This window comes from Meleagris gallopavo, chromosome 2, assembly GCF_000146605.3.
Source record: "Meleagris gallopavo isolate NT-WF06-2002-E0010 breed Aviagen turkey brand Nicholas breeding stock chromosome 2, Turkey_5.1, whole genome shotgun sequence".
Classification (NCBI taxonomy): domain Eukaryota; kingdom Metazoa; phylum Chordata; class Aves; order Galliformes; family Phasianidae; genus Meleagris; species Meleagris gallopavo.
Window position 1 is genome coordinate 35,486,077 of NC_015012.2, and position 18,696 is coordinate 35,504,772.

The 18,696-nt window shown below is 36.5% G+C and overlaps 1 protein-coding gene across 1 annotated transcript in view; it reads right to left on the reverse strand.

Moving 5' to 3' along the window:
- Positions 1–11,339: 11,339 nt before the first annotated feature.
- Positions 11,340–18,696, reverse strand: part of BABAM2 (BRISC and BRCA1 A complex member 2) — an 83,391-nt gene continuing 76,034 nt past the window's right edge. The window contains exon 6 of the mRNA XM_010706933.2: positions 11,340–14,697. Coding sequence (XP_010705235.1) covers positions 14,584–14,697 — 114 coding nt within the window. The 3' untranslated portion in view covers positions 11,340–14,583. The remainder of the gene's footprint in view (positions 14,698–18,696) is intronic.

Genomic DNA, 18,696 nt, shown 5'->3' on the forward strand with positions numbered 1-18,696 from the left:
GTTTTTTTTTTTCCCTTCTTCTTCAATATCATATTAGCATCAACCTACTGAAACAAGTTTCTCCTATAGCAGATAATTCAATTATATACTATACTTCAGTAGTTCTGTTGGATACCGTCAACATAAAGCAGCAGTTAAGATGGACAGAGTTGTGATGTTCCAAAAATCAGTTCATGGGACTGGTATTCTAATACAGGAATTACAGGTACAATATCAAGACTCTCCACACATTTCATTTTCAAAAGATATTTGCATTTTTCCTTCCTGAAGATTTAGGTCTCAGATTGCATAAGGAAATTTTCAAATTGAACCCATAAAGGCCCACTTCAACATTCTGAAGTAAAGTTGAATTCTTACCATTTTGTAAGCACCAATAAGCTAAAATCTTGAATAACATCATCTTAATTTAAGAACTGTTTTTCCCAAATGCTCAGTATATGCTCCTCATGACTTCCTGGAAAATAACTCTGTCCTCTCAAGTGTTACCTGTTATTGTCACTCCTAAACAACTATGAAGGCACAGAAAAATAAACTTAATTTTAGATAATTGTGTTCAGTTTAATGGTACAATCCACAATAGAGACGATACTACATTAAATAGCTACTTGGGCTTTTTGCAAGGTTATGATAAATGGACAATTTGAGGTCATTTCTCCTAGCAACACACAACAAACTATAAGTTTCCACATGCAATATCAAATTTATGATTAAAGAAATGTTAATGTTAAAAATAATTTCCTTATTACAATATCCAACTGACAGGCAAACCAATTCAATTTCACAGCTCTATTTTCTCATAGGTGTGAACACAGCAACTGGAAAATGTACACTTCCTCAAACTAATTATTTTTTATTTCAGAAAATGGCATTTTGGGAGATTGTAAATGCCACACAAGCACAGATGATACAGCGTTTAAAAAGAATTCTCCCAAACAACATACTGGAAGCCATCTCTGAATCATTACTGCCTATTAGGTTTCCACACATCTCTTCTGACCTCCTTTAGTAGAATTCCATTCTGCTTAGCCTGAAAACAGGAAACAGATTCTCTCCTTTTGTCCTTTAGGATTTGTAAGTTATTCACCTATTTATTTGCTGGTCTAATAAAATCAAAATCTGTGTTAAGAAACTTACCACAAGACCAACTTTAAAATATTCCTTTGGAGGGTAGCAACAGTTTCTATGTTATTAATCCAATCAGACAGGTTTATGCCTGTCATCTTTGCCCAGATTTGAACTCCTGTTGCCCAAGAGAATAGAAATTGGTGATGCAGGAAGAAATGCTTAACTGTACAGTATTATTTACTTGTGGCTCAGCAATCAGTTAACCACATGTGTGAAGCTCTGCCAAGATGTCCTCCTACAATAAAAGCATTTTCAAAAATCCACAAAAACAAACATAATAGTCAGTAATTGACATGTTTTGGATGGAACACTATTTACCTACTATTTGTTCTTAGAATAGTATTTTTATAGATTTTCAAGACTGAAGTAAATGAAAAGGCTTTTCTGCTTGCCTTAACATACAATTATAACCAGATTGCCAATTGCACTATCTTTACATTATTGACATATTCTGGCAGGGGTCAAGGCTCAAAAATACACTCAACCATTAAAAGTATCTTTTGCATGGCGGAAGACATGCTTATGTATGTACTGAATATTTTATTTCATTCTCTTTAGATAACGCTGCTTGAATAACTACAGTGAAGACACTACAGAAACCTGTATCATATGTCAATGCACACAAATGTGTATAGCCTTAAGACAGCCTATATATACAGGGCAGCGATTAAGGACCATCACTAAGCAGAAAGACATCTTAGGCACAACATTTGACCATAAGAGAAAGAGACCACATTTCTAACTCATTTCTAATTCTAATTTCATTTTATTTGGTACAGACTGACATTAATCTAAGGGATTCTCTACTGGGTTCTAGTTTTCCAATAATAATCAGCTCTTTCAGAAAGAATATTTAAAATTCAAAGAGAATCACAGAATCACAGAATCGTAGAGGTTGGAAGGGACCTCCAGAAACCATCGAGTCCAACCCTCCTACCAAAGCAGGTTCCCTACACCAGGTCACAGAAGTAGGTGTCCAGGCGGGTCTTGAATATCTCCAGAGAAGGAGACTCCATAACCCCCCTGGGCAGCCTGTTCCAGTGCTCCGTCACCCTCATCGTACTTTTTTAAACATGCAAGTTCTCCTTTACACCCAAAAGAACTGCAACAGATTACTGTCGTAAAAGACTTTTCCACAAGTAATCTCGTTTTCATGCTGTTGTTTAAGAGAATCATGTAACGGCACCAAGTATTACAGGACTATGTACATGCAGTACAAATGTAAGTTGTCCAAGGTAAAACAAGAAGAGTAAAATAAAGATATGTTAGAATGAAACCAAACCAAAACAGCAAATCCTTTTGAAACCATCTCCTTTAATGGGGCAGTTGCATAGAACACATTGCTTCTACAAGGCCTCAACACTGTGCGCCTATAAATTCTAAACACCCCTACATTCTTGACTTTAAAGGGAGTCGGCTGTAGGACCTTGTTAGATGTGAATTAACAAAAAACAGGGAGTTGCCTTGGTGAAAAGTAAACAACATTTCAATTGCACAGTCTGATGTAACATGGGTGGTTGCATCTAGACTCTGCCATTAAACTATTAAATAAAATATGCTGAACAGGTTGGGAGAGGAACAAAAATAGAATGCTAGACTTTCATAGCATTAGTATAATGAAGAAACGCCTTTTTCCTAGCACTTTAAGTGCACTCCATTGGGCACAAAGTACTCAGCAAGGCCAATTACATTGCCACAATCAGCATGGAGAAGCATGTTGGGACTAACTAAAGAAACCAACATTTATGAAGGAGGCAGGTGGAGTTGACTCTTGATTTGGAGCTGGAATTAAAGAATGGTGAAGCGAAGAGAGGCTATTCTATGATAACATCCTGGTAAATGGCATAGTGTTACAATATTGTATGACACTGGGAAGACAAACAGCACAGCTTCAGTTCAGAGGGATCTTTAAAATCCCCACGACTGGGCCAAGTGAAACCTTGGGATGCTGAGACCGGACCTCCGGAGGAATGTCTCCTCTAAGGAGGGCAGGCAAGCAGCAGGATGGTTCCTCAGAGAGGCTGTGGGATATCCTCTGCGGGAAGTGTCCAAGACTTGGCTAGACAAAGGCCGAGCTATACAAAACCTGACCTAGCGCTGGCAATAATCCCATGCCAAGCAGGAAGCTGGACTGGATGAGTCAGAGTTCATTTTGAAAAGAAACAATGTTGGAAAAAAAAAGTAAAATACACATTTTTAAGTGTTGTAAAATAATGTTAGACTGTTATAAAATAAATAGAGAACAAAGGCACAGAAATTTAAGACAATGCAAAAAGATTGTTGTGATCATGCTCTGATTCCACCTATTACACAATTAAAAGGGTTGTTGGATTTTTACTGATCAAAGAGTGCCTAAACTTTAGATAAGACTTCCTTTGTCCTGATGTATGCTCATCACTCACCTCTCTTTGCAGTTTCTATGCCAACAGCAGGAAAAAAATTGTACGAGATATGCAAAGAGATAGAGGTTTACTGCTTAAAAACGAAAAAACATTTTCAGAGATGTGTGCAGAGTGAAAGAGAAATGGCCAAAAGAGAAAACAGAATACAAAGGTGGAACTTAGGAAATTTAAAAAAGAGCAGCAGCTAGTGAGGAAAACTTAAATAGTAGGTACATGAACAAAAACAGAGTCTAAAACAGAAAACAAAAGGATTTGAGGTGGTTGGAATCAAGTTAAAATCTTCATTACAACTACAAACGAAATACAGACTGTCTTTTTAGCAATGGAACAAGTTAACATGATCACTGTGTAAATACACGTACATGCCATCTAACCATTTTAACATTACTGAGTACAAGAAAAACAAAAAATATCTGGGAAGCCAACCAAAAATACGGTCTAAAGTAATTACCTCCTCAAATTATATCAGCAGAGCACTACTTTCTCTAGAAAGGAAAGGTGAAGAAGAGCAATGGGCTGCTACTGAGGTATGCAACCTTCCAAGACAGACAAATGTAACACAGCTGTTTGGGTTATTATAAAATGCAAAAACAAAGAAAGGAAAGGAGAGAGAACAGCAGCCACAGTAAAAAGCAGAATTGCCTTGCACGCAGTACTTAACATATGGAATAAACAGTACTGAGGGAACACAAGGGAACAATTAGTATAAACGGTTTTGTAAATATGTTGGACAAATCCCAGAAGAAAATAATACTGAGGAAGACACTGACTAATTCAGAGGAGAGAAGGGGCCTCATGGCTCTTCTGGCCTCCTTATGTCCTTATGTGCCCTGTATTTATATTTGTGTGCTTGCATTATCCAGCATATAGGCTATTTAAGGTCAGAAAAGCATTGCTTTAGCACAGCTGCCTCCAGCAAGTAGAGCTTGACATCACTAACCACACAGAAGAGCACAGCTCTTTTATTGGCTTAAACAGCAAATATCTGCGAGCAGAATTGTTTCGCTCTATTTGTACAGGTTTCTCCACAGTGCTATGGTGCATGCAACTTTGGTATTGACAGAGCTCTGTTCACTGAAATTGTTAAATGGCTTCTTTCCTCACGTACTGTCAGCAGCCACTGACCAGAAACAAGCTGTGAGAATTCAGCTTTAATATCCAACAAAAAAATAAACTACATTTTCACACACTGAAGATTCAATTCCTGCCAAAATTTAATTTGCCTTTCTCTGCAGGAGGTTTGATACATGATACACACACATATCAAATATCACACATGAGATCTGCAATAAAATCCTACGATACTCTGTTGACACACACGTATGTTTTCTAAAATATACATAAAATATTCCAGACTTTTTCCATTAACACAGTGGCTATGCAATTTGCAGAAGTAGTGAAGGACTAAAGTGGTTTATTAACCCACTGAAATGGAAGTGTATCAAAACACAGTTACTCCATGACATGGTTGATAACTGCCACAAAGAAGGTATTTTCCAGAATTAGGTAGATAGATACCTCAGTGACTGCACCAACCTCCTCCTCTCCACCCTCCCAACAAGAACAAAACAAAAACAAACAAACAAACATGCCCAGGTGTGCCTCCCCGCATACAGGAGTTTGGCTCTTAATCACCCAGATCAAAGGCCTGGGGGAATACACAAACTGCTCCCTGTCCAAATGATCAGGGTTTCTCCCAGTGAAAATCAAGGTGCAAAGTGGCACTTTGTACATCCAGGTCTTGTTCTGATACCAGCTTTGAATTTGTGAGGGTGCAGAGACAAGTACCACAATTTAGCCAAAGCCTGTGGCAACTTGATGATAGCCAAAGAACTCACTGATATACAGTGAAACACAGCAGGGAGCAATAACACTCATTTTTCCGTACAGAAGACGACCACAGGTACAAGTATATAATTTTTTTCCTGAATAATATGAAACTCCCTGGATGTAACCTCTAACTACCTCTGTGTTTCTTCCAAACTGCAGATTAATGAGGCCCAGCCTGTTCCCAAGAAGTGTTGGTTGTAAAGGAAGATAAAATGTACAGAAGTCACGTGAAGCCCTGCTCTGTACAGTTTTCTTTTAGCTGTCTCCATTTTCTGCACAAATCACTTTACAAGTTTTTTGAAACTTGTGAAACTACAAAACACAAATTCTATTCCATTAAAATAAAAGCTTCTCTAAGTTGCATACAATCTGCACTCTTATTTAAAGAACGTCAAAGTTTAGAATATCTGTCTTAGTTTCAAATTCATCAAATCCTCATTATTGGGAATTCCCCAAAAATAACCTCTTAGGAAGAAGTTCTCAATATTTCTGAAGGGCGATCTGCCATAAAGGAACAGATTATTCAACATCAAGTTTCACAGGTCGGAATATGCTTTTTTACATGCTTCCAATGCAAGTCCAGTACGCAAGAGCAGAAAGCAAACAAAACTTCAACTAACATCCACACAAGATACTAGAAGCACTGCTAGTAATAGGACATACTGTAGCCTTAAACGACATCAGCAAAATGATGAATCACATTCTTGACAATAATTTGGAAAAATGAAACCCAGTAATTGTGATGCAAAAATCAACCACAATTTATTCTGTGGAAGTAGCATCTTACTATGACAGATAATTAAGTAGGAACTACTTTAAAGAAGACTTCAAGATTAAAAAGCCACAGGTTATTGACAGAAAAGTGGGAGGTGAAAAGCAATAAAAATTGAGGTGGTACTTAGTATTGCTGTGGAGTGGAGAAGTTTAGATGAAAATAACTGGATGGGAGTGGTAGGATTCTAGCTTTAGGCTGAAGTGTGACTTAAGAGAATGAGGAAGCATAACGTGAGATGCTAACTGCGTGGAACAACAGTGTTTGAGGAATGGGAACAGAACAGGAGAAAATAGAAAGATTGTAAAAACTGCTTCTCAAAGGTGTCTAAAAGCCCTTCCCAGCTATGTAAACTGGAATACGCGTTTTCAATCTAGCCAAGCTTGCAGGATTGAAGGATTAGATAGATCAAAAGGAGTCCAATGTAGGAAGTTGTGAACTATGAAACAAGAGACTTGTGTTCTGTTACTGACTCTGCCTTTGATTTTCCAGGTGACAGTAATTTCCATTAACTATCACTTTTGGTCCAAAAAGGTATAATGATAATGACCTCTCTGTTATACATATGACCTCAAATACATTATATGCATTATTAGCTAGACACTCTTTCTGAGTTTGCGATCTGTATAAATGATTGTTAATTCCACAAAGAAAATTTCTCTTGGTTATAAAACAAAGGAATCCCCCATGACTACCACGCTTAGAAAGAGTCTTTCTTAACTGCAAGTTAAGACAACCCAGCCACCTTTAATGCTCTTCTAGAACACCTTGTCAGCACAAATGAAGTCACGTCATCTATTTAGATCCCAGGAAACTCTTACACTGCACTTACATACTGACAGCAACCAGGGCCCTAAAGCGACTCTGAAGAGCACTCCAGCACTAAAACAAGGCTTTGTGGTAATCTCAAAGGATACATTTTGATCTGTTCTTTGATCCCAAGCACAATGGGAAGCTGAGGCTGAGATCTCTTCCCCGCTGGTCCCTCCTTCCTCACTTTCCTTGCACTGCAGCTACTCTGTGTGCTCCTTGTGCCACACTTCCAACATCACCCAAGGTACCCAAGGCAGCACACAAGTCAGGGAAAAAAAAAAAACACAATGGCAATGAAAACTGACATGCTTGGCCTTGGCTTATTTTAATTCTGCGTTTCATGCATTCTAGCAGTTGGTTTGAAAATCCTTAATTTTTCAGTTATGAGTGTTCAGGGGTTTGCACTTACTGAACATTATCTGGAAGGAAGCAGTAAAAGTGGCTAATTTTTTATTAAACGTTTTAAATAATTAAATAGGAAAAGTCTGAAGATAGAATACTATAATGTGCAGCAGCTTGCAATTACAGTGAAGTTCTCTGAAAACAAATGACTGAGTCACCACATTGAGAAAGAAAGCCACATATCCCAAACATGTAAAAATCCACTTCAGTAAAGGATTTTGTAACAAGATAATGTCACATTCTGTAGCAGTGGCTTCTGAATTACAAGAAGCGGGAAGAATATACACATGGCAACAATAGCAGTTTCAAAGAATACTCTAGGAAACCTGTGTCGAGGAAATGGTTGAGTAAAAGTACCTTTCTCTAATCACAGCATTTGCTGTCAAGGCAAATTCTAATTAACTCACTGTGGCTACCGTTGCTCAGTTTTGGTAATTAACATGCAGTTAGAACTGATACTGTTGAACAGCAAAAACTCAACTTTGAGCTTCAAGAAAAACCCTCCGTAACCTGTTCGTGTGATTACATTTAAGGATAAGTTGCCAGGAGTCTCAGTCTGTGGAAACCTCAATTCACAGACTCCATTCAGCTGCAACTGACCTAGACAAACTCAGAGTTAAGTTTCCTTACATATAAATTCTACAATTCTGTAGGATTTAATTTTTCCATTGCACTCTGAAGAAACACGTGCTAAGGTATTTTTTAGGGTAGCATTTAACCCCAGATAACAAATCTTTGCTCACTCTATTACTGCTATATTTGCAGTCTGGAGTAAAAAGAAATGACTTCTTTCAAATCTCTCTGGTCACCCTAACTAATTTTACAGCAGTCACTTCAGGGAATTCATGCTGGCTCCAGAGCTGGCCCACATAGTTCTGCAAAACAAAAGACTGTACATTAAAAAACAAAACATTCTTAATAATTTCTAGGTAAGGGGAAAAAAAAAAACAAAAAACTAGTCATCTGCAGCAAACATATTTTAGTACAAACATGGATATACACTGCTCAGCAGGCTTCCTTTCCCCTATAAAAACATTTCAGGAAACAATGATGAAATCTGCTATGCATGCTCTAATGTGCTGGGAAAATAGCTGAGAAAGGCACTTAAGTACTACACACCAAGGATGTCAGAATGGCAGTGAAATACCCCTCATATGCAACAGTAAAGCCAAAAATACTTGATGTATCAATAAATAAATAATGCCTTTGTGAAACCAGAATGATTCTCAGTATCAAAGTAAAGGACACATAATCCAAACAACTTCTAGAAAACAATCAACAAAAGAATTCCAACTGCAAATACAAGGTCAGATTTCAGATGTATTAAATACTGTTCAGGATAGTAACTGAGACAATAGTAATTCACAATCTCATTGTTAAAATTAGATCTTTTCTGGAAATATTCAAGACCTGCCTGGATGCCTACCTGTGCAGCCTGTCGGGGGCTGGCTTTGCCCCCTCACTGAACTTGATGATCTCTGGAGGTCTCTTCCAGCCCTTACAATTCTGTGATTCTGACCAATTAAAAATGCTTCTGACAACCTCAATGTACAAGGATACGTCTGATGATATGAGCAGCAGTAAAGATCCAGGAACAACTTTATGAATAGTACTGTGCGATGTCCAAAAGAAACATTACTTTGTTTCCTTTGTCCCCTCTCTATTATTACTTTTGTAGCAGATAAAAACACCTAGGAGCAGAGTGATACCACAGAAAAAACGTTGAGAATATTTTAGAAGAGTACAGTTTTACGACAGTCCTTCAAAATGCCTGTGTTAACAGGAATTATTACAATGAAACATGTTATACTCACAGCAAGGGCCTGTATGCTTTATTAGGGTATCCTGAAATAAACTATATGCATATAAATGGGGGGGGGGAAAAATGCAACAACTTAGTGGAAAGATTTTGTATCTGAAGGAAAGAAATGTTTTTATTCAAATTTCTGAAGAACCTTCTACTCTAGTCAGAAATACGTAGACAAAAGGGAATCAGAGAAGGCTGCCTTAAAACCTCTGTTTTCTTTTGAAATTTCTTATTCAATTTTCTATACGTATTTTTCTGCTTTACAAAAAATCCTTTAAGATGTAAAGTAATTATTGCAACCTGTAAAAATACACATCTGTCAGATTACGGAGAGTACGCTAACAAAAGCCCAGGAAAGACACAAATCTGCAGAAGTCTCCGTAATCTGAATCCCATTGGGACAATTGCAATACCATTGCTGTCCTATTACAAATTAAATGAGATAGAACTACAAGCAAAGGAGACTGGCATCAGAAGGCTACAGTTTAAAAAGACTGGACTGATGGGTACATGGCAAAGGTAGCAGTCAAGAGATCTTACCAATTCACTGGCCAGGCCCTATGAGGAGAGGCATGACCAAACTGTGCTTAATGGAAGATAAGGCCCTGCAAAACTCAATAACAACTCCGGCTTCCTTTGTCTGCAAAGACGCTCTGGGATTTGAAGAAGTCATTGGCTCTCTGCTAATAGTTGCAAAGAAATCATGAGTTTGGAAGAATATACATGTTTTAACTTGTCAAACAGAAGACCTTGCTTCTGTCTTCTACAGACAGATAAAAAGGCATTAATACAACCAATTATGTAGAGACAGTATACTTCCACTAACTGTAAGACAGGAGGCTTCGACCAGCAATGTGCACTCACCAGTATGGCACATCAGCATGAGGTGAAGCCCTTCACAGTGCATCTCAAATGCAGCAAGAGACAAATCCAGCACGTGCTGTAAATGAAGAATACTTTCTTCCTACAGTTCCCAGCGACCACAACAGAAGGGATAGTTAAGAGATGGGAAATAATACCTCAAAGCAAATGCGCATGTTTTATTTTCTCTTCAGTTCTTTTTTTTTCATTGGGGAAAAACAGATAGAAACGTTTAAAGTCCAAAAGTTCAGATTAGCTTTTTGTTATTTTTCCTTGTCCATACGAGAAGGTTAAGCACAGTTGCCGAACTTCAAATTCCATCCTCAGTCACGAAGAACCCTCTGGCACAGCTCCCAGACTCGTAAAAAATGACCATTTCAGTCCCTAAAGCATGGAGGCTGACCCACTAAGGCAAAACAAGTTCTACTGACAGCTGGTTTTCTTAGCATATTCACATCCATGTATTTATCACAGAAAAGCCCTCCAGGACAACAGTGTTTATTACAGGATTAATTCTGTGAATCCAGGGAACAAAGAATCCACTGAGCAGCAGAGTTTCTACTTTTATTTCTTTTTTCTTAAAACGTGAACCAAGATAAACCCGCTTTATTTATTTACTAACACAGACTACCCATGAAGATAAAAAAGACATAAAACTTGTTTTTTATCATGAAAAACTATAGCTTCTGATCCACATTAATGTGTAGTACACTGACGAACATTTTAATATAGAAATTAGCTGTTCAGACTCTTTCCTATTTCTTGGATTTAGATTCTGGTGACTTTAAGCAAATGAAAACAAAGATACAATCGATTTTTAATCATAAGTTTCCTATCCACAGGGATACCTAGTCTTCTACCACTGAGAAAGATAATTTGAGCAAGCAAGAGGTCTTATAGTCAGAGACTTTATGAATAATGTATAGAAATATGGCAGAGACATAAAAGGTAATTAGCCCAGCAGTTCCTCACCATGCAGGTAAGTGCACACAACAGTGCAGGCAAAGCCTCAGAATACCTCTTTTCCTAACTTAGGAGGAGGAAGAGGTCAAGTGGATCAGCACGTGGGGAGCTTTGGATACTGATGCTGCTCAGCTCTGAACCTTTCCCCAAAGCAGAGCAGCTGAAAGCTGGGGATGAGGAGCATCCTGTGACCACCTCTGCTCTCAGAGGAGGAAGGAGAACTAGCTAGGCACAAATGGATGCTGACAAGCATCATCCTCTCAAGCTGGGTGGCCTGTCTGTGAGGTTTACCAGCACATCATTTTCTCCAAAAGCATGTAGGAACTTGTTATTATGATACTATGGTAGTGCTGCTGCTTGCTTCTTTTTTTTTTCTTTCTGGTTGTGTTTACATATATTATATATATTATCTAAACTGTAACGTATAATCAGTATCCCATGTGTCACTCTGACTGAATCTACCTTTTAAAATCATTAAAAGCAACTGTTATTAGCTCTGTGTCTGTCTACTGACGTAATGTAATGAAGAATAAGAATTGTTAAAGAAAATAAAAACATAAGCGACTGATTTCAAAGTAAGGATATATTAATAAGCAATTGTGGTTAACATGTTTTAAATGATTGATATTTAAAGGAGTGCTTTTAAATGCAGAAGTTTTAATGAAAGAATTAAATCACGCATAGTTATGTTTAACTGTTGTTGAGATGTTTACAAACCAACATGCTTCCCAACCCTACGAGCTGGTTCTGAGGGTTTTTCGTTTGCTTGTGTTTCAATTGTAAGACCTGGACTTAACACTCTTTGCAGTGAAGTCAATGGAATACCAACATCGACACCTGTACAACAAATACCTTTGCACTGCATTTTTATCTCCTGCTAAAAGACAACCTTTTTCAAATCTAGCATCTTATCTCCAAACCATAAAAAATGGGTATTTCCCACACTTCACAAATCTCTTAGAGTCTCTGACAATGAGCAATCAGTCTTACTAGTACTATGTTTACCATTCACCTAAAAATAGATCAAATGTGCTTTACAATAACACTTCAAAACAAAAACACTATATTCATATTGCTAGGGCTCAAATTTGCTGACAAGATCTGTGGGTAAGCGTCATTTTTAGAAAATGTAGGAACACATATTTATATGGTGGATCACAAAAGCAATGAAATCTCTTGGGAAAGCTGGAGATAACTCATTTTACGCAGACAGTTTACTCTTATTTCTCTCCAAAGCTGAAGCATTTTTATCTGCAAATGTTTTTTATACATCAAGACAATGCTATTCCTGTTTGCTTGTTCTTCCTAAGGTGAACAGAATTAGTATTAACAAAATAATTGTGGGAATTTGGTATTTTTCCTGTTTTATTTAATACTTGGGAAGGTTATGGGTGGAACTGTCAAATACTAATTATTCTACCTCAAAATCTGATGCATAAAAAAATACACCAGTAATTTGCTTACATGGTGCTTGTAGATGCAATTATTGTTAGCAGCGGGAAAGAACTTTCATAAGCAGAACACAATTCAAATGTAAAATGCCATGGCCTCAAGTCATTAAAATTAATCCTCAGGGCCCTTTGAGGCTTTTTGTACTTTTGGCAAAAAGTATAAAGAAGTACGCATTGTTGCTTCAGTTCCCAAACATTGGAAAGTTAAATATCTGGACTGTCAGCTTCTGCTAAACAGAACAGAGATTGGTTTGGGAAAGAGCAAAAGACAAACGTGTCTTTGTTATTATAGCTCAATTGAACAAACACTGAAAACATACCTATGCATTTTTTCACAGAAAAAAAAGTAGCCAGTATAATACAGGAAAGTGTAGCAGCTCACAATCAAGCAAATCTACTTGCGCTGGAAGTAAGAGACATTATGCCATGAAATAGTAAAAGCTGATTACATTAACACTGCATTAGGTTACTTTGAAAAGTAACAGTGAACTTGAATCATAAGTAATCAATCTCATTCCCTCTCAACTCTTAGGTAACTATGGCTTACCAATATCTAGACACCATGATGAACATTTTTAAACAAGGACAGATTGAAACAGAGCCATGCTTTCTGGGTGCAGTATCTCCAAGATTGATATACAGATAACATGAGAAGGCATGGCATGGAACTTCAGGTAATACTGGTATGATTTTTAAAAAGACTTTGTAAGATATAAATTACAAAGCAATAAATATGTCATTTATCAGGTATGTATTAACACCATCCAAATATCATTCTGTTATACTGCTGTACACAGCACAATAAAATCAGATGTTCTTTAGGGCACTGAAAGAAAATACAATATTTTATGGAAAGCAAAGTGCATTTTTGTATTGCTATTCTGCTCTGCTACTCAAGAGGTTAACATCTTCCTAACGACACTACTGGAAAAAGGAAAAAATCAGCAATACATTAATTAGCACAAAGGTCATTTACATATACCTGAGTGGCCTAAAATACAGTTAACAGTCAACATGTGACTAGAGCTGAAAACACAACAGAAACTAGTGACAGCCCATCTGCCATTAGCAGCAGTTGAGAAAAGAATCCTTTGGAACACTGATGGATAACCACATGTTTGAGTACAATTATGCTCTCAACTGTTGATAAAAGGTAGAGAATTGACAAGAATATAAAAATTGAAAAGTTGCTAAGCATCTTATTCACGTGTATGTATATTAACAAGTGTGCATGTAATCTACATTTTCTTAAAATAAAAAAAAAAATTGGAAATCTTTTGTCTTTATCTAAATCTAAATCTTGAATTTGTTTTTCTAAATGGCACCCAGCATCTTATCCAGACCAATACCCTGCTGAGTGAAACCTCAACTTCTCTACCAGGAACTGCTATCACCAGTTCAAAGGAAAGTCACTGCAATATTGATCAGAAAAACAAAATATTACTGAAATTGTGTTAGATTACCTTGACTGGTGAATACTTGAAAAGTCTAATATTGTTACATTTTGAAGCAGATAATGCACTAAAATAGGAGGAGCACTAAGGCATTCTTAATTCCAGAAACTGAAGAACAATTTAATGAAAATGGACTGACTGCCTTCCATTTTAGGAGTTTTTCAGCAATGGTATTTGTCAACTGCATTGTCCAACAACCTTAAAATTAAATATTCAGATATTCTCCTGGAAAAAAGTAACTTTGTAAAGATGCAAATTCATAAAACACAGTTTAAAAAGCCCTTGGCCTTCTACAGCTCTTTAACCAAAAGAGTTACATATACTCAGAGAACTTACCCATACACATATGAGCATTTATATGTATGCATCATAATTAAATATTACTCCACAAAAAAGATATCAGTGCGTTGTACCATAGGAGACACTCAAAACATAATGCTACAGGAAAACTCAGCATGATACTCTTCATGGATTAAAATGGTACTAGACGTGGCCAATAATTTCTTCATCCATATGTGATCCAGTCAGACACAGAACAAGCAAGAAGATCTGTCATTTCTCCACCACGCACGCACACACAGTAAACATTATGAGTTTAAGCAGCTTAAAGCAATATGACCATATACCTAGCCAACATTTCTCAGGGAAAGTATGAATAGTTCAAAGATGAAACAAAAAAACATTTCAGAACAAACTGTCTCACTTACTGTTCAATGCGTGGAGAGAGATACAGCTTAGGAAAAACCTGAGTAGCTTCTGCATCCTCAAAACTAACAGAGAGAAGTGCAACATCTTCTCCAGGATCTTCATTCACATCCTGTACATAAAAATAAGAAAGATACAAACAACAAAATGAATCCTTGTAAGCTTACAGATAACGAGTCAGTCAAGTACCAATTTATGTAAGAGATACTTTAATGGGGAATCAAAAATGTGACTGCTGAAAAATAGGTTGAAAATTTCTTACTGTATTAGTACTTGAAAGATATTCTGTAGTGCTTAACTCCAAGAATCAAAATAAAATTACTTATTACTTAGCAAGTATACAGTAATGTAGCTCTTCAGATGGCAGAAAAACATATTTAAGTAAACATCTAGATTTCACTACTAAGAATTCTCAGTTCAGTATTAACATCAGACACAAACACCAAGGAATTTTATGTTACAGTAGCATATAATTAGGACAACAGACTTCACATTTATTATTTTTCAAAGAAGTGCATGGTACATATTTTCTGCTGTACTCAACTCCTTTGCTTTGAAGAATTTTTTTGCAGTTAGAAACTTGCATCTAGAAGTTACTGTCCTTTGACTTCCCACAAATTGAATCCCTGCATTACTTTCAGAAGGCTGCATGCATAATAAAGAGTATTGTAAAAAACAAACAAAAAAAACCAAAAAACACACTAAGTATTAAGACAGTCAATATAAATGCATTCACAGTTAAGGCTCTATTTGCATAAGAACAATCAGGCACAACTTTCGGATCAAGTCGAACAAATTTTGTTTCTGGATAAGATCTGATATGTCTCCAACTCACGAATCACGTACAGCCCAGAATAGCTGAATATCTGCTGAAAACAACTGCATTTGAGCTCCCAAATTTGTGTTAGAGCAGTACCAGCATCTTCACCTAGCACAAGTAATATGGTGCCACTTGCTGCACACAAACAGAAGTCCCTTAACATGTTTATGCATATGTGCATAGCAACTTGCCAAGATGCATTTGTTTTTATCCGCTTTGGAAAACTATGAGAGGAAACAGATAACCCAGCAGATCTGCACTCAGCGCAGGATCAACATGGTGCAGCGTGCCCTGGTGTGGTCTGCCTTACACGCAGCTGGGAGGAAGGAACATGGAAACCACTTAAGACATTGTTTGAAGATCCTGCCCAAACTGGGGGAAAAAAAGCGACTGCTGAGTGGTTTCAGGAAGAAAATCTCGTGCCATGTGGAGCTTTGGCAGGACTGGAACTGTTAGCGTCCAGAGAGACTTGCTGCATGTTACCTTCTACGTGCAGAACACAACATGCCAAGAAATTTAGCGATAAGCTGAAGGGAAGAGTAGGTCTTAAAAAAAAAAAACCAACAACAAAAAAACACCCTTATTGTCTTGCATAAAAATAAGACAGATCTGGAAGTGTTTTCTTAAATTCTGCTATGATGTACTGCTCTATTTTAATAGCTGAAAGAAAAGCGCACTCCTAAGAATGCCTATAAAATGGCTACAGGCACAGTTGGACTGGGAATGAAACACTGTTTTAAGCTGCAGTTGCAGGATAAACCTCCATATCAGTATCAAGGATGAAAATAAATCACTTTCATGATGGGGTACCATCAGTTTACAGATGGGGTTTCACTGCTGTAGCCAAGTACGGCATCAATTGAATTTTTACAATTAACTTGCTAATTGTCAATAAGATGAAAAGAACTATTAATATAAACTAAACAGTCATGCTAATTATTTAAAATATTTTATTGTAAGAGGCATTCTTTAAGAAATGACAAGTATATATAATGCATACCTGTGTAGGTAGATAGCTCTCTCAAGACCACATTCTTTTTTTTTTGTAATTCTTGTCAAAACATTTACTTGCAGAGGAGAATCTACATGCTTTACACAAAACTAAATCTACTTAATGCTGAATTTGGTGCACAAATACTTTGCTATCACGCATATGATCAGAATACCACTTCTAGAATACCACTCAGGTGCTTACTGATCAAAGAAAAGCAAAATGAGGAAAAAAAATTTAGTGAACATCACTACAACATCCATTACTCCTTACAGTATTATTACAATGTGCACTCACTAATAACTACTTTAATATAAAGACTCACAGCAGAAAAGCAAAAAAGTACATAAAGAAGTGTAACATCTTGGCATGTTGAGATGCAATAAGTTGATGTGTGCATTAAGAGCAATAAGCTGAGACATAATATTTTTCATTTACAAAACTAATACACAAAATACAAATACCATTGTCAGCACATCATCACATTACATTCATATAGCTACTGTCCAATGCAAGTCTGAATAAAGAAATTAGCATTCATCCCTAACTACCTCTTTTCAAGTAGAAGTATATTTTTTACCTGCAAACTTGCAAAGTTAAAACTGTAGCTTAAAAAAAAAACAACAACAAAACAGGCAGCATTCCCATAGGTTTTAAAAAGACATGATGCAGTAACACTAAGGAGTTGCTCAACCTGGTTGCTCAGATGGCCACAGATTTATGATGAAGCCCGTTTGTATTTGCACGATAGTGATTATTTCTTTCAGACTTTGTTCCTTTTATTTATGAAAGGATCTGCTTGGTAGAACTGCATTTATCCTTAGTATGTCTGTTAGAAGTGTCATTTATAAAACTAAATCAAAAACACATGTCCTACAGATAAACTGTAGAGAGACTTAAATTAACAGACTTTTTTGATGCTGTCTGTGCCAGTCACAGCTTAACTCCTTCAGTGATATCTCTTCTGGTCATTTCTACAAACTTGTTAATGATCAGGTGAAATGATACATGTCTGTAGCAGTAGGCAATGACATTTTTCCAGCACAGGGACTGATATCCTTCCCTTTCATAAAAGAGTCCAAAGGCAAATGCTGTTTATACATTCCTTATCAAATTCTGACTGGCAATGTCTCGTCTTTCCTTTTCCTATTTCAGCATGTCTATTTCTCTCAAAAAGCAGGCAACTTTTAAATAAAGCAGCAAAACAAAATCACCTCTCTTTTTTACTTTTTTTTAGCATCAAGAGAAAGAGTGACATTCAATTGCTACTTCAAGACTATTTATTCCCCTTTAGAAAACAAAAGGTGCTGTTGAACTCCAATCACCATACGTTTTTAAAATTTAAATAGCCAAGGTGATTTTCATGATTTGTATTTGACCCACACCACTTACTGCTGAAGGATTTTATTAAAACAACTAATTATACATTTTACAAAAATTTGATGTTCTAAAAATTAAGAATGGCAACTTCACATAAAAATTAGCATCCAACGTTAGAGCTGCCATGTTAGAATGCTGGTTCATACTCACAGAACATTTTCTACCTAAGACTTTATGTAAGATATTATTAAACTGATCTTGCACAGAATGGAGAATACATCCTGGGCCACAGGAATTTTGAGGTTTGAAAATTGAATGTTTCTAAAAAAACATCTGAGATCATTAGCTAAGCTAGTGATAATGCACATATATTAGATTTTCCAAAACAGTCTTATGATTGCTAATAAAAATCTCTGGCACACTATAATATAAAAGATCCAACATGAGTTTTCACGGTGTCTTTCTGTCATCCTGTTATTGCATGTTTCTATTTCAAAAAATAATCTTTTCCTCATTACAGAAAACACCTATACAAATCAAACATGAAAAAAATATGTACAAAACAAACATTAAAAACAAATAGCTTTCTGTCTCAAGAACTGCAAGTGTTTTCCTGTGTTTATACGAAACTTGCATAGCTGATCTTTTTAACTAAAAGTTCCGTAGTACCCTGGAACTGCAAATGTACATAGTAAAGCAATGTGATGAGAAAGAAAACAAAAAAACCCTACACATTTTCAACTCATACTTTAGCTCAGATTTTTTTTTCTTTTTCTTTTTTTTTTTTGTGTTGTTGTTGGTTGTTCGAGGGGGGGTTGGAGGGAAGGAAGAGGGTTTTTTTTTTCCACAAGGCAAGCGTAAAGAGAAAACTCATGATATTTCATTCAAATTTACTCTTTGCTAACTTAGCCAGTGCAGATGAAATGCTCATTAAACATGTACTTTTTACACAGAAGGACAAAAGGATACATGAAAATACA